This window comes from Oreochromis aureus, linkage group 7, assembly GCF_013358895.1.
Source record: "Oreochromis aureus strain Israel breed Guangdong linkage group 7, ZZ_aureus, whole genome shotgun sequence".
Taxonomy (NCBI): Eukaryota; Metazoa; Chordata; class Actinopteri; order Cichliformes; family Cichlidae; genus Oreochromis; species Oreochromis aureus.
The window spans coordinates 5,254,223-5,266,946 of record NC_052948.1 but is presented as its reverse complement, the minus strand read 5'-3'; the positions used below and the strand labels follow the sequence as shown (position 1 = coordinate 5,266,946).

The following is a 12,724-nucleotide window of genomic DNA, read 5'->3' as shown; positions in this document are numbered from 1 at the left end:
ATCACTTGTAGAACCAAAGATTTTGGCATCTTTAGGGCACCATGCAAAGCAACAGTAAAACCAGCCAAAGCCCAAAACACAGGTGGTTTTAAATAGTCCACTTCTGACCATTTTCTGACTCTCCACCCACGAAACTGATACAACAAAACAGATGTATGTTGTGGAATAAGGAATATTTTACTGCTACTTATACTTATTATTGGCATTATCATTGTATTAATTAACATTGCATTAAACCACATAACAAGCATTTGTAATAATACATATAATCAAGAAGCAGGCTTGAGTGAAGGCCTGAATGGATTCAGCTTCTTGTTGCATTTGAGTTTGCCTAGCAACAGGTGACATAAAGAGGAGGACAAGTCCATGGGGACCTCAAAGGCCTGAGATCATCACCATATTTGGATGGATGCCAGAAAGGGGAACTTCTGTGTCTGCATTTATCTCTTAAAATTGCTCATTGTCTGTAAAATATGCAAATTATGTGCTTGTAAACGCATTAGGGGGCGTCATAATACCCTGATGTTATAAAAGCAATCTGAAGTGTATTTTTGGGTGGGGATTTACAACTGATGGTTTCCAGTGTACGTCTCCCCACGCTGCGTGTATTCATTAAAATCAATTGTTTGATCGACCTCTTTTGGACCATCATTGTTTTACTCTCGTCCTCAATTTCGGACCCGTAACAATGTACACAGCAAACCCACAGAGGACTGGAGTTAGAACACAGTCCAAATTCAAGACTGTAGCTCATGTCCAAAAGGCAAACCAGCCTAACTGTCACGGTCCTGGGTCGGTGACCCAGTGTTTTGTATTTTGGCTTATTATACAGTCTTTGATTTCATTGCTATTTAGTTTCCAATCTCTTGGTTTCTGTTCTGTGCTCTGTGTTCCATGTTCCCTGTGTCTCCTCAGTCACTGTCTAGTCTGTGTCTTGGTGATTTCAGGTTCTTAGGTTTTGCTTTGTATCTTGGTTTTGTCATCTGTCTACCCTGTCAGCTGTGTCCCCTTTTGAAGTCTGCGTTGTCCGCACCTGTCCTGTGTTTCCTGTTTTATTTTTGACAGTCCTTGTCCTGTGTGCAGCATATCGTACGGTTATGGTGTAACCTTGGTTCTCTTAGTGAGAGACTATCTCTCCACACCGTTACATATTTCATATGTACGGGGTAGAGATGGACCGATTCGATATTACGTATCGGTCCGATACTGACCTAAATTACTGGATCAGATATCGACGAGAGAAAAAAAAGTAATCTGATCCATTAAATATCACAAAAGCACCTCAGAAAACTTGCGACATAGCGTAACTCAGCTCACAACCATAGCACGTCGGAGCAGTATGCGTCACCTGATAGAGCGGCTGTGGCGTGCGAGACCTGTCGGCGGTCTGGTTGAGCATTTGGAGCCTTGCTACCAAACCGGCATTTCATCTCTGAGAAAGTTATCCCAGAGAGAAGTAAAGCAAGTTTGTAAGTTCATCTCTGAATGTTTGTAAAGCGTTCCCACGTTAGGCTTAACAACCGATATATGGAGCGACTGCCTCTTCTCTCTCTCCCTCCCTCTCCTGCTGCTACTTCAATCATAAAACTGATCAATGATCAGCTGATCGGCTTTTCTGTCGCGACTCCGTCTCTCTTGTTTGTTTATTGCCCACTTTGCACCAGAAAGAGGAAACCAGCGGCTGAACAACAGCAGCACGTTTAAGCTTGATAAGCTGCTGTTAGAATTTATTTAATATTACTTTTTACACCAGGCTTTTAGCAAGGTTTAACCTATTGTTTTTAATTTATTGTTTTATCTGTGAGGCATTTTATGTACCTGTGTTTTATAGTATTTTATATTTGTATTTTATTGTACAGCACTTTGGTCAGCCTCGGTTGTTTTTAAATGTGCTTTATAAATAAACTTGACTTGACTTGACCAGGATCCTTTTCTACGTAGCTGACGGCTGGTAACTGTGCAGGGGCGGATCTAGCAAAGTTTAGCCAGGGGGGCCGATAGGGCATTAACAGGGAAAAGGGGGCACAAAGACATACTTTTCTTTCTTATTCTCATTTAAAACATCTAGCTTTTAATGAATAATTATCTGAATCTTACAACCAAAGTTTTAATCTGATGTAAAATGTATAGAAGTCCATTACTGTATATAGTAACTATTAAGTTTAATATACCCTAGTAAGCTATAGTACTTTTGGGAAGATACAATCAGTGCAGTCTGCAATTCTGTTGAAGAAAGATGTTGAATCTATTCAATTATTGTAGAAAAATAATTGATTTCTGTGCAATTTGTTTTTTTGTTGTTGTTTTTTTTTTACATGTGCATTAAATTAAAGTTGATTACGTCGATTAAGCATCACGAGGCGGAGGCGCAGGATAGCTTTGGTGTTTTGTTCTTTTTAAACTTGACTATGAACTTCTACACAATGCAGCAAGATATTAAAAAAAACAGTTTTATTAATTAAAAATTACACTATATCAGATTCATATCGGTATCGGCAGATATTGAAATTTATGATATCGTATCGTATCGGACATAAAAAAGTGGTATCGTGCCATCTCTAGTATGGGGTACAACCTCCTTGGTCGTGGCATGTGGATATTTCTTTAAGACACTCCGGCACGCCCTGCTACGCCCCATAGCTCACGTATAAAACAGCTGTGCAGATGTGACACCGGTGATAGTTTCATCAGAACGCGTCTGCGAGCGGCCTGATGGTGGAGAGATAGTCTCTCACTAAGAGAACCAAGGTTACACCGTAACCGTATGTTCTCTAGCATATCAAGACTATCTCGCCACACCGTTACATATTCCATATGTACGGGGTAACTCTGTTAGACACCCTGAGAGGAGACAGTGCAACTGAACCGCTGAGAGTGAAGGTGCCGGGAGTCAGTGACAACGCACCATTAAGCATACCACCCTGCTCAGGGCTTCGCAGATGCAAAGGCCGAGCCAGGGGGTGGAGGCTGCAGTCTGCAGACGCCAGACTGGCCTGAACTGGTCGTGCAGGACTGCAAGTGATTGGCCACTCAAGGTCAGCCCGGGGCCGCGAGGCAGATCGCCAGAGAGTGCAGCACACCGAGCTGCCAAGTAGCATCCCGCTGGTCGCACAGGCCTACGACATGCGGGCAATGCCCGACAAAATCAGCGCTACAGGCTAGAGAACTCTCACTCGCCACAGCAAGGCCCGACTGGCGTGTAAATCGGCAAAGCAGGCAACACGCCAGGGGAACACATCCAGCACCCGCAGGTGAAGCTTGGGCTGTGACCCGTCCATCCTCAAAGCCGATGCTGCCCCGAGCTGTAGAAAGGCAGGGGGGGGGGGGGGGCCTGGCAGCCTAACCTGCGTAAGTGGAGGGCTGAGCAAGGCGATGACCCGAAGGTCTACCCCAGCACCGTCACCACGTGCTTGTCCGCAGACAGAGCAGCCTCAAGAGTGAACTCGCGACTAGGGATGGGTATTGAGAGGAATAGAAATATTTTCCTGCTATTAGTTGCTGCTATTTTTATAATCATCATTAACATTTCAGTATTAATAGTGATGTTGCATTTAGATGCATTCAGATGTTCAAATATATGGTTATAGCCTTTATTACAGGTCCAAAGAAGAACCATTTTAAATGGTTGAGTTGAATCTATAATTTAAATGTTATTAATGCTTTTATGATCTCTGTGTAGAGGGCAGAGACAGGAAAATACACTTTGTGCCAAAATGAGACAGGAAGTTATGTCTTTGAAGTTGCAGCTTTTGCAGAAGTGAAACCGAAAGCAGAGTGAGCGTAAGCTGAAAGAGTAGGGTGTTTATTCAGTAGATTACATATATAGTTCCAGTTAGGTTATTATATGTAAAGGGAGCCTCTGGTCACGTGAAGGTCAGAAGTGTAACGGGTGAGATGTGAGAGCATTTAAGGGCGAGACATATACATACAGACACCAATAGTGAGAGGTCATGACACGTCGCAGTACACAGCATGCAGCGCCCTACCGCGCCGCGTGCACGCACAGACACACATACACACACACACTGTTGGGGTGTAGGTGAAAGTTGACTGATGAAGCAGTAGATGCACGATGCGAGAGCTGAGCTGGCTTACGAGGAAACCACCGGGAGAAGATGGAAGCCAGTGTACTTTTAATTGTGCCTTAAGTTGTCAAATAGAACATTTGTGGTTTTGAAGCTGATGTATGTGATGACGCAATGAGGGGCGTCACTAAATATACTCTGATGCATATAAAACTGTATTTTGATGTTAGGAGGATGAGATTGTGGGGCTGTCTGCTTACGGAGTCCGCTCATTCTCCCACGCGTGTCATTTCATTAAAATCATCGTCTTTACCCTTTGGACCAGTGTGGTTACTTGCATTCCTCCTGTGTTTCCTTCCCTATATTTTTGAACCTTAACATTATCGTTTAGGTTTTATCCGATACCAGTACCAAACCGGTACTTTTGAAACGGTGCCGGTGCTTAAACGGTGCTCGAACCGGTGCTTAAAGAATGGAGAACAAAAATTGGTCCAAAACCTCTCATGTTCAGCTGTTTTTTGTAAAAGATAACAATGTTAGCCTTTTCTGCAGCTATAGGGGATTTATGGCATCACTCTTGGCTGGAAGCAAACTTAAACAATGGAAAAAACCCAAACTGTCCAAAAACCTCTCATGTTTAGCCGTTTTCCACTTTTTCTTTGGTCATTTTAGCCTTTTTGGCCAGGGTGAAGGGAGTATCTGCCATCAAACAAGAAGACAGCCGCATGTAACTACGACGGTGTTTGCTAGTTCACCTTACATGCCTTAATTTAATAACGTGGTTAGCCTACTCAACGTAAATTACACATGAACAACATTAAGCTACTCACACAGAGGAGAACGTCTGCTGCTGCCATCATCATCTGTCATCATTTCTGCTACGCTGACAGGGCTAGGGGCCAGGACTCTACTCTTCGGCTTTTTGGGGGACGTTGCTAACTCCGGGTCCGATAACAGGCAACCCAATCGCAGTAGATGTGCACGGTGTGAGGTCTCGCAGCAAGCTATCAAATATGGCGCATTTCTTGGCTTTTAACAAAATGCTATACGTCGCCAGGTATTTCATCAGATTCGAGGAGTTACCTCCTTTGCACAGTATCATCTTAAAGCACTTGTTGCAGGCTGCTGAGTTTGCATCTTTTGCTGTGAAGTACAGCCAGACTTTGACCGCTTCGCCTTGGGCATTTTTAATCTGTAGCTCTGCTCTAAAAGAACGTACGTACCTGGGCCCGCCTACTACGCTTGCAAAGGTAAAATGATTGGCTAGAATCCAAAGTGTATGACATTTCAGGAAAAAAAAGCACTGAAATAAAGCACCGAAATGTGCGCTGCTTTTCGGTCTGGTTACTACCGTTTATGTCAGAACGGCACCGGATACCGGTACCCATCCCTACTTGTGACGAGACACTTGAGGTCTAATTTTCTCAAAAACCTGTATTGCAGTGAATATCTATATAAAAAGCTCTAAAATATTGTCCTTTTAGAGTTAAAACTATTAGCACAACACTATGTGTGAAAGAATAAATGCACTGCAAAGCTACACCAAAACCTCATCTCATCTGTGCTGCTTTGTGGACGATGTTGCCAACTTTGACTGCTTTGTTGCATCAGGTTCTGGTTGGATAAAAACTGTTAAAAAGGAACAATGCGATCTTAACTGGATGAAGAAATTTGATTTGACAGGAGAATAGCATTTGGATTCTATGTATGTATCAGATACTCCTTAAAACTTCATACATGTGTAAACAGTTTGGACCATGAAGGACAAAACGTATATAATCATCCAACCTGAATCTTGGAAATATCTCACTAATACAATACACAAAAAGGACCTACTTGTGAAGGTAGATATAGAGCTGTTATCTCCCACATTTGACTGGTTTACAGCAGCAGCCACTGAAATGATGTATTGGGTGCCAGGGGTTAAGCCTGGAATAGTAAAGAAAGTTTCATTTGTGCGATTGGAGACCTGTTGTGTTCCATTCCACTGGATTATGTACCAGTCAACACCCCCATCAGGTTTAGTCCAATTTACAGACACAGATGTTGTTGTGAAACCAGTGAAAGTAAGGTTCTTGACCACAGCAGGTTCTGTAAATAGAATGAAAAAAGAGCATACGTATAACTAGTCAAAATCTGAAATGACATTTTTTGATAATTTACATTTGACTTAGAAAATGGTGAATAAAGAAATCATCCTTGTAGATTAACAAAGTAAAAGAATTGTTAGACCAACAAAGACAAGTCCTGACTGTGACACATAAGAATCAAGAGAACTGATTGAAGTGCAAACATGAGAGGATGCGTGAGTAAAGGTAATAACAATCACAATCAGCCAGTTGATTTAATAAAAACGATGACTTGTAGAACCAAAGATTTTGGCATCTTTATAATCGTTATTCTTTTTTGAGACAGAAAAGGGAATTTTTTTTAAAAAATAGTCAAACTAAGAGAAATTTTTTTAAATGACGGGCAGGATGAGATCTCACCTGATCTCATCCTGCCCGTATGAGGAGTTTCTTGGGAAATTGAAAAGACTGTCATTTACCCTGTCTCCGAGGGCAACGCAGCTAAGAAATTGCTAAATCTGAGTCAATGAAAGTACAGTGTTGCACAATATGTAATAGATTTTTGCATTGCAGCCGGCGAATCCACTGATCTGATCATGCTCTCCAGCGAGTTTTTCTCCAAGCTTTAAATGACCAAAGATCGATTGGCCTGCACAATGAGCCCTCCTCTTTTGAGGATCTGGTCTTTCTCTCCCTAAGGATAGACGACCACCTGAGAGAGAGAGGCCGAAAAAACTACAAGTCCCATCGCACATTCTTACGCTCTTCTTTGATTTCCTATTCCACCTCGTCGCTTCCGACATCCATTTCCACGCTGTTTCCCTCTTCCTCCGCGACAGAACCACCATCTTAACTGATGTAAACTGGTTGCTCTTGTTTGTTTCACAAGGAGAAGGAGAGATGTTTTCACTGTTGGGAATACCTTTATTGTGGAGCGTCCAACCATTTTATCGCCTTTTGAGCGGTATGGCCAAAAGGATCCACTCGTCAGTTAGTTCAGGAATATGGGTGGGCGAATCCATAACCTCTTCCAAACCCCAGCTGTTGCTTAAAGTAACCCTCTGTATAGATTTCCAAGGTTTGAATGAAGTCACCATTAAAAGTAAGTACCCTCTGCTACTCATCAATTCAGCTTTTGAACCCATCCATAGAGACACTGTATTCACTAAACTCGACTCAGGTAATGCATATCATCTAGTCCGCATTCAAGACGGGGATGAGTGGAAAACCACTTTCAACACCCCATTAGGTCACGTTGAGTATTTAGTTATGCTATTCGGCCTCACTAACACCCCCGCAGTCTTAAGCTCTAGTGAACGATGTATTAAAGGATGTTATTGGCATTTAAGTCCAGGGAGGAACATAGAATACATGTCTGATCTGTCCTGCAACGTCTACACGCGAGTCGCCTGTATGTCAAGGCCAGAAAATGCTAGCTTCACTCCTCATCTGTTACCTTTTTGGGCTATAGTTTAGCAAGAGGGCAGGTAAAGGTCAAACTACACACAGCTACACTGACCTGGTCCTTTCCTCCTGAACGCCTGCGATCATCTGCTTAAATAGTCCATTCACCCCTGGACTATTCCATTACGGTAGGTAAGGCAAACATTTCTATACTCCAACCTGTGCTGCTACTCTTCCCAGCAATAAAACTCTACAGTGTACTCAATACATATTACACCAATAAATCCATATCTGTATAAACACAGCCTAAAATCAACTTTATTAAATTACCAAGATTCTCCCCCTTATTCACCTGGTCTCTTCCTGTGACCTCAGATTAACCAGGAAGCTATAAATACAGGAAGTAAAACTATACTTCCTCCTTTTGTTCCTGGAACACAGGTAGGTAAGGTGAGTTTAAACAATACAAGTTAACAGTTAAAATAAATAACATGTTAACTTAACAAAGTTGTAGGAATTGATTTAAACCAAGATGTTATGTTACATAATCTGTAAAAGTGCAAAACATAAACAAACCTGGGATACTAGATGTTTGCCTATTGCAGACTACATATGGTTAAATCAAAACAAGAATGTAAACTATGACTATGGACAAATGGTGTTCTCACCCACTTTGTCACACAGCGTATCTGGGCACTGGCCAGATGGTTACCTCTTAGGTCAGTCAAATGCCGGAGCTGCTATGCAGACTGCCGCAGGACACCTGCTCCCAGGTATCAGACGGGGCAAAAGCTATAACTCGCAGGACATTCCGCTCAAGTCACTCTCACACAAACTCGGCCCACGTTACATTGGGTGTTATGAAGGGGACTCTGACTGCAGTTGGGCTGATCACAGACTAAAGCTACTGGCCTACTTACGCATTCACCCAACATTCCATGTTTCATAGATTAAACTGGTACACTCCAGTCCACTCTAGAAAAACTGCCCACTGACTGTGGCAAATAAGAAAGGATAGGACTGAATGAACTGGGACACAACAGGAAATCTCAGCAAATTAAAGAACAACCAGAATCACATCACTTGACTGTTAAAGTATTTTTCTTTAAAACTCTTTTAAAAAACTGTTATTGCTTGGAAAAAACTGCTTCACTGATTACATGAAAAAGAAATTGATAGTTACATTTTTAAAAATGAGAAAAGAAAATATATTAAGTAGGGTATATTCTTCTTGCCAGCAAAAAAATATTCTTTGCTATGTCACTTTCTCTTCTGTGATATCACTGCTCTCAATTTTGACAGCCCTATTAAGGATTAATATCAGTTTGTACATGCTCCAGATAGCTTTTCTTCAAATTATTTAATTCTCACTCACTTTTGCAACTTTGGACTTTTGTGTTACTCGCAGCAACAGCTCCACTTCATTGTTAGTCCATTTAAAAAACTCTGTGCTTTCTCACAACTTTTTGGCGTGACCTTTCAACGAGCCAGAAAGTAAATAAACGGCTGACAGAAATGAGTGGATAAGAACTTTTTTTAGATTTGAAGACTTCCTGTAAAAATGATTACCTTAATTTTTGAAGTAACTGCTTCACTAGAAAAAACTATCCTAAAAAGGTGACAGACCAAGAAACAAAAAACTAAAAGATAGAAAATGAAACAGTGACATAGTACAGAGCACGAGCCCCCACGTCAGAAAATCTCATACTCTTCATCTTACTTGTGTATTGAGAAAGTGTTGCTACGTCACTTTGTGTATTGTTATCTCCAGCCACTGCTGTGACAGTGAAAGTGTAGTTCACTCCAGGAGTCAGCTCAGTGACATTTACTTTAGTTTCAATCACAGTCTTATTCATTTTTATTGTTCCACCTGTCCACTCTACTCTATAGAAAGACCTTTGACCCTGTGGCTCAGTCCAGTTCAAAAATACAGAGGATGTCCTGATTTCAGTGACATTAAGATCATTCACTTTTTCGGGTTCTGTGAGTTACAGAGAGGTAGATGCAGAAACAACAAGATTGAGAGAAAAACACTAACGGACAGCATTTGAAAAACATTGATTACAAATTCATTCACTTGTTGAATTCTTGCATATCCTGTGTGTATACAGTGAAATTAACTCTGCAGCTCCCATAGTTTGCTCATCACCAGCCACTGCAGTGTACACAGCAGTTAGTGCACTGATGGTTATATATGTGTTATTCATGCTGTGATTCTCATTTAAATGTCTATCTGTCCACTCTACAAGATAGAAGCAGCTGTTTCCCGCTGGTTCAGTCCACTTCAGTGATACAGAGGACGTTGTGAAAGCACTAACACAGAGTCACCTGACTACTTCAGGCTCTGTAACGGAGAAGTCATTACATGGGTAAGAATTAAACAATCGGCTAAAGTCTTCTCTGTCTCAAAGTTACAGTAAAAACACACGAGCAGCAACATGCTGACCCTGTAACATTTCATGCAGCTGGAAGTTCAGAGGAAGATCTAAACTAGACCTACAAAAGAAATGCAAACCATTATTGGAGCTGTTACTCAAACACAGAGTGAGCACAACTACAGCTGTTATATGAGGACACATCGGTGAGAGATCCAACCTTCTCACTTCAAAGGGCTTCTTCTTCTACATCTGGATTTCTACTTCTACTTTCCTTTGAATTGATCTTATCTTATGATGATAGAAGACTCCTTATTTTACCAGGTATCCTCAGCAGACAGTCACTAATTCACAGTATGAAAAACATTTAAATGCTCACTTACTTGTGTACTTGGTGACAGTAGCATTCTGTCCTTCAGTATAATTATCATCTGCCACTGCAGTGACAGTTATTTCATACTGGACACCAGCAGTCAGGTTAGTAATGTTATAAAACATCTCACTGACATTTACAGAGAAACTTGTTCCTGTCCACTGTACTTTATAGAAGGAGCTGTTTCCCACTGGTTTAGTCCAGCTCACAAAAATTGACGATGTTGTGACGTTAACAGCAGAGAGACTCATGACTACTTCAGACTCTATGAGTGGAGAGTACATGAGGAGGAACAAGAAAACAAAAGAACTGCTGAGCCAAGAAAAATAAGTCGGGACTGCAACAGGTAAGAATCAAGAGGACTGAATTAAGTAAGACCTGAGAGGATATGTGAATAAATCAAAAAATGCTTTTTAACAAAAAACCCATGTCACACATGAATGAAAAGTGTTTTTAGATTTGAAGTCTTCAAGTAAAAATTATTTCCTTAATTTTTGAAGTAACTGCTTCACTGGAAAACTATCCTAAAAAGCTGACAAACAGAGAAATAATAAACTACAAGATAAAAAAATGAAACAGTGACATAGTACAGAGCACGAGCCCCCACATCAGAAAATCTCATACTCTTCATCTTACTTGTGTATTGAGAAAGTGTTACTACGTCACTTTGTGTATTATCTCCAGCCACTGCTGTGACAGTGAAAGTGTAGTTCACTCCAGGAGTCAGCTCAGTGACATTTACTTTAGTTTCAGTCACAGTCTTATTCATGTTTATTGTTCCATCTGTCCACTCTACTCTATAGAAAAACCCTTGACCCTGTGGCTCAGTCCAGTTCAGAAATAGAGAGGATGTCCTGATTTCAGTGACATTAAGATCATTCACTTTTTCGGGTTCTGTGAGTTACAGAGAGGTAGATGCAAAAACAACAAGATTGAGAGAAAAACACTAACGGACAGCATTTGAAAAACATTGATTACAAATTCATTCACTTGTTGAATTCTTGCATATCCTGTTTGTATACAGTGAAATTAACTCTGCAGCTCCCATAGTTTGCTCATCACCAGCCACTGCAGTGTACACAGCAGTTAGTGCACTGATGGTTATATATGTGTTATTCATGCTGTGATTCTCATTTAAATGTCTATCTGTCCACTCTACAAGATAGAAGCAGCTGTTTCCCGCTGGTTCAGTCCACTTCAGTGATACAGAGGACGTTGTGAAAGCACTAACACTGAGTCACCTGACTACTTCAGGCTCTGTAAGGGAGAAGTCATTACATGGGTAAGAATTAAACAATCGGCTAAAGTCTTCTCTGTCTCAAAGTTACAGTAAAAACACACGAGCAGCAACATGCTGACCCTGTAACATTTCATGCAGCTGGAAGTTCAGAGGAAGATCTAAACTAGACGTACAAAAGAAATGCAAACCATTGTTGGAGCTGTTACTCAAACACAGAGTGAGCACAACTACAGCTGTTAAATGAGGACACATCGGTGAGAGATCCCACCTTCTCACTTCAAAGGGCTTCTTCTTCTACATCTGGATTTCTACTTCTACTTTCCTTTGAAATTCACTTATTTTATGATGATAGAAGACTCCTTATTTTACCAGATATCCTCAGCAGACAGTCACTAATTTACGGTATGAAAAACATTTAAATGCTCACTTACTTGTGTACTTGGTGACAGTAGCACTCTGTCCTTCAGTATAATTATCACCAGCCACTGCAGTGACAGTTATTTCATACTGGCCACCAGCAGTCAGGTTAGTAATGTTATAAAACATCTCACTGACATTTACAGAGAAACTTGTTCCTTTCCACTGTACTTTATAGAAGGAGCTGTTTCCCACTGGTTTAGTCCAGCTCACAAACATAGACGATGTTGTGATATTAGTGACTGTTAAACTGACAGTTTCTGGCTCTGTGAATTAGAGATACGGCAACAGGACAAGAATAATTTCATCATATTCTCATTATAGGCTATAAAAGAATATTAACATCACTGTCATCACACTCACAGAATCATTGGTGTATATATTTAATAAAAATAAAATGACTTACTTGTTGTGATTTGTGACACATTGCTGCAGTCTGAACAGTTTAAGACAATTTGATAGACAGCTCCAGGAGTCAGACCAGTTATTAAACCATTTCCAGAGGTAATATTCCCAATTGTTAAGTTGCAGTTTGGGTCAAGTTGAAAGGTGACATTTGTCGTTGTTGTGGTGGTTGTTATATTTAATGTTGCACAATTTGCTAAAAAGAAGAACAAGAAAAACAAGAAATTCAAGACAACAGTGACAAATTCAGTTTTGAGCTATACAAAGTCAAAATTTCAGGCAGAGAGCACATGAATAAATGAGGAACCAGTACTTACTGATATTTTGTGCTCGGGTGCTCTGCAGAGATTAACACAGAAAAAAAAACAAGGTAAATCATTTTTGCACCAGCAGAGGTCAGCATTTAGTTTTGAACA

The 12,724-nt window shown here is 40.8% G+C and overlaps 1 protein-coding gene and 1 long non-coding RNA gene across 2 annotated transcripts in view; one reads left to right on the top strand and one right to left on the bottom strand.

The window, feature by feature from the left end:
• Positions 1–12,478, bottom strand: part of LOC116327157 (receptor-type tyrosine-protein phosphatase beta-like) — a 62,268-nt gene extending 49,790 nt beyond the window's left edge. Inside the window, exons 1-3 of the mRNA XM_039615307.1 lie at positions 12,310–12,478; positions 11,918–12,169; positions 5,862–6,116 (exon numbers count right to left, since the gene is read on the bottom strand). Of these exons, the coding sequence (XP_039471241.1) occupies positions 5,862–6,116; positions 11,918–12,122 (460 nt within the window). The 5' untranslated portion in view covers positions 12,123–12,169; positions 12,310–12,478. The remainder of the gene's footprint in view (positions 1–5,861; positions 6,117–11,917; positions 12,170–12,309) is intronic.
• Positions 9,676–11,931, top strand: LOC120441188. The gene is made up of 5 exons (XR_005613863.1): positions 9,676–9,867; positions 9,964–10,197; positions 10,421–10,592; positions 11,409–11,528; positions 11,625–11,931. It is a non-coding gene; the product is annotated as an uncharacterized LOC120441188 (long non-coding RNA).
• Positions 12,479–12,724: the final 246 nt, after the last annotated feature.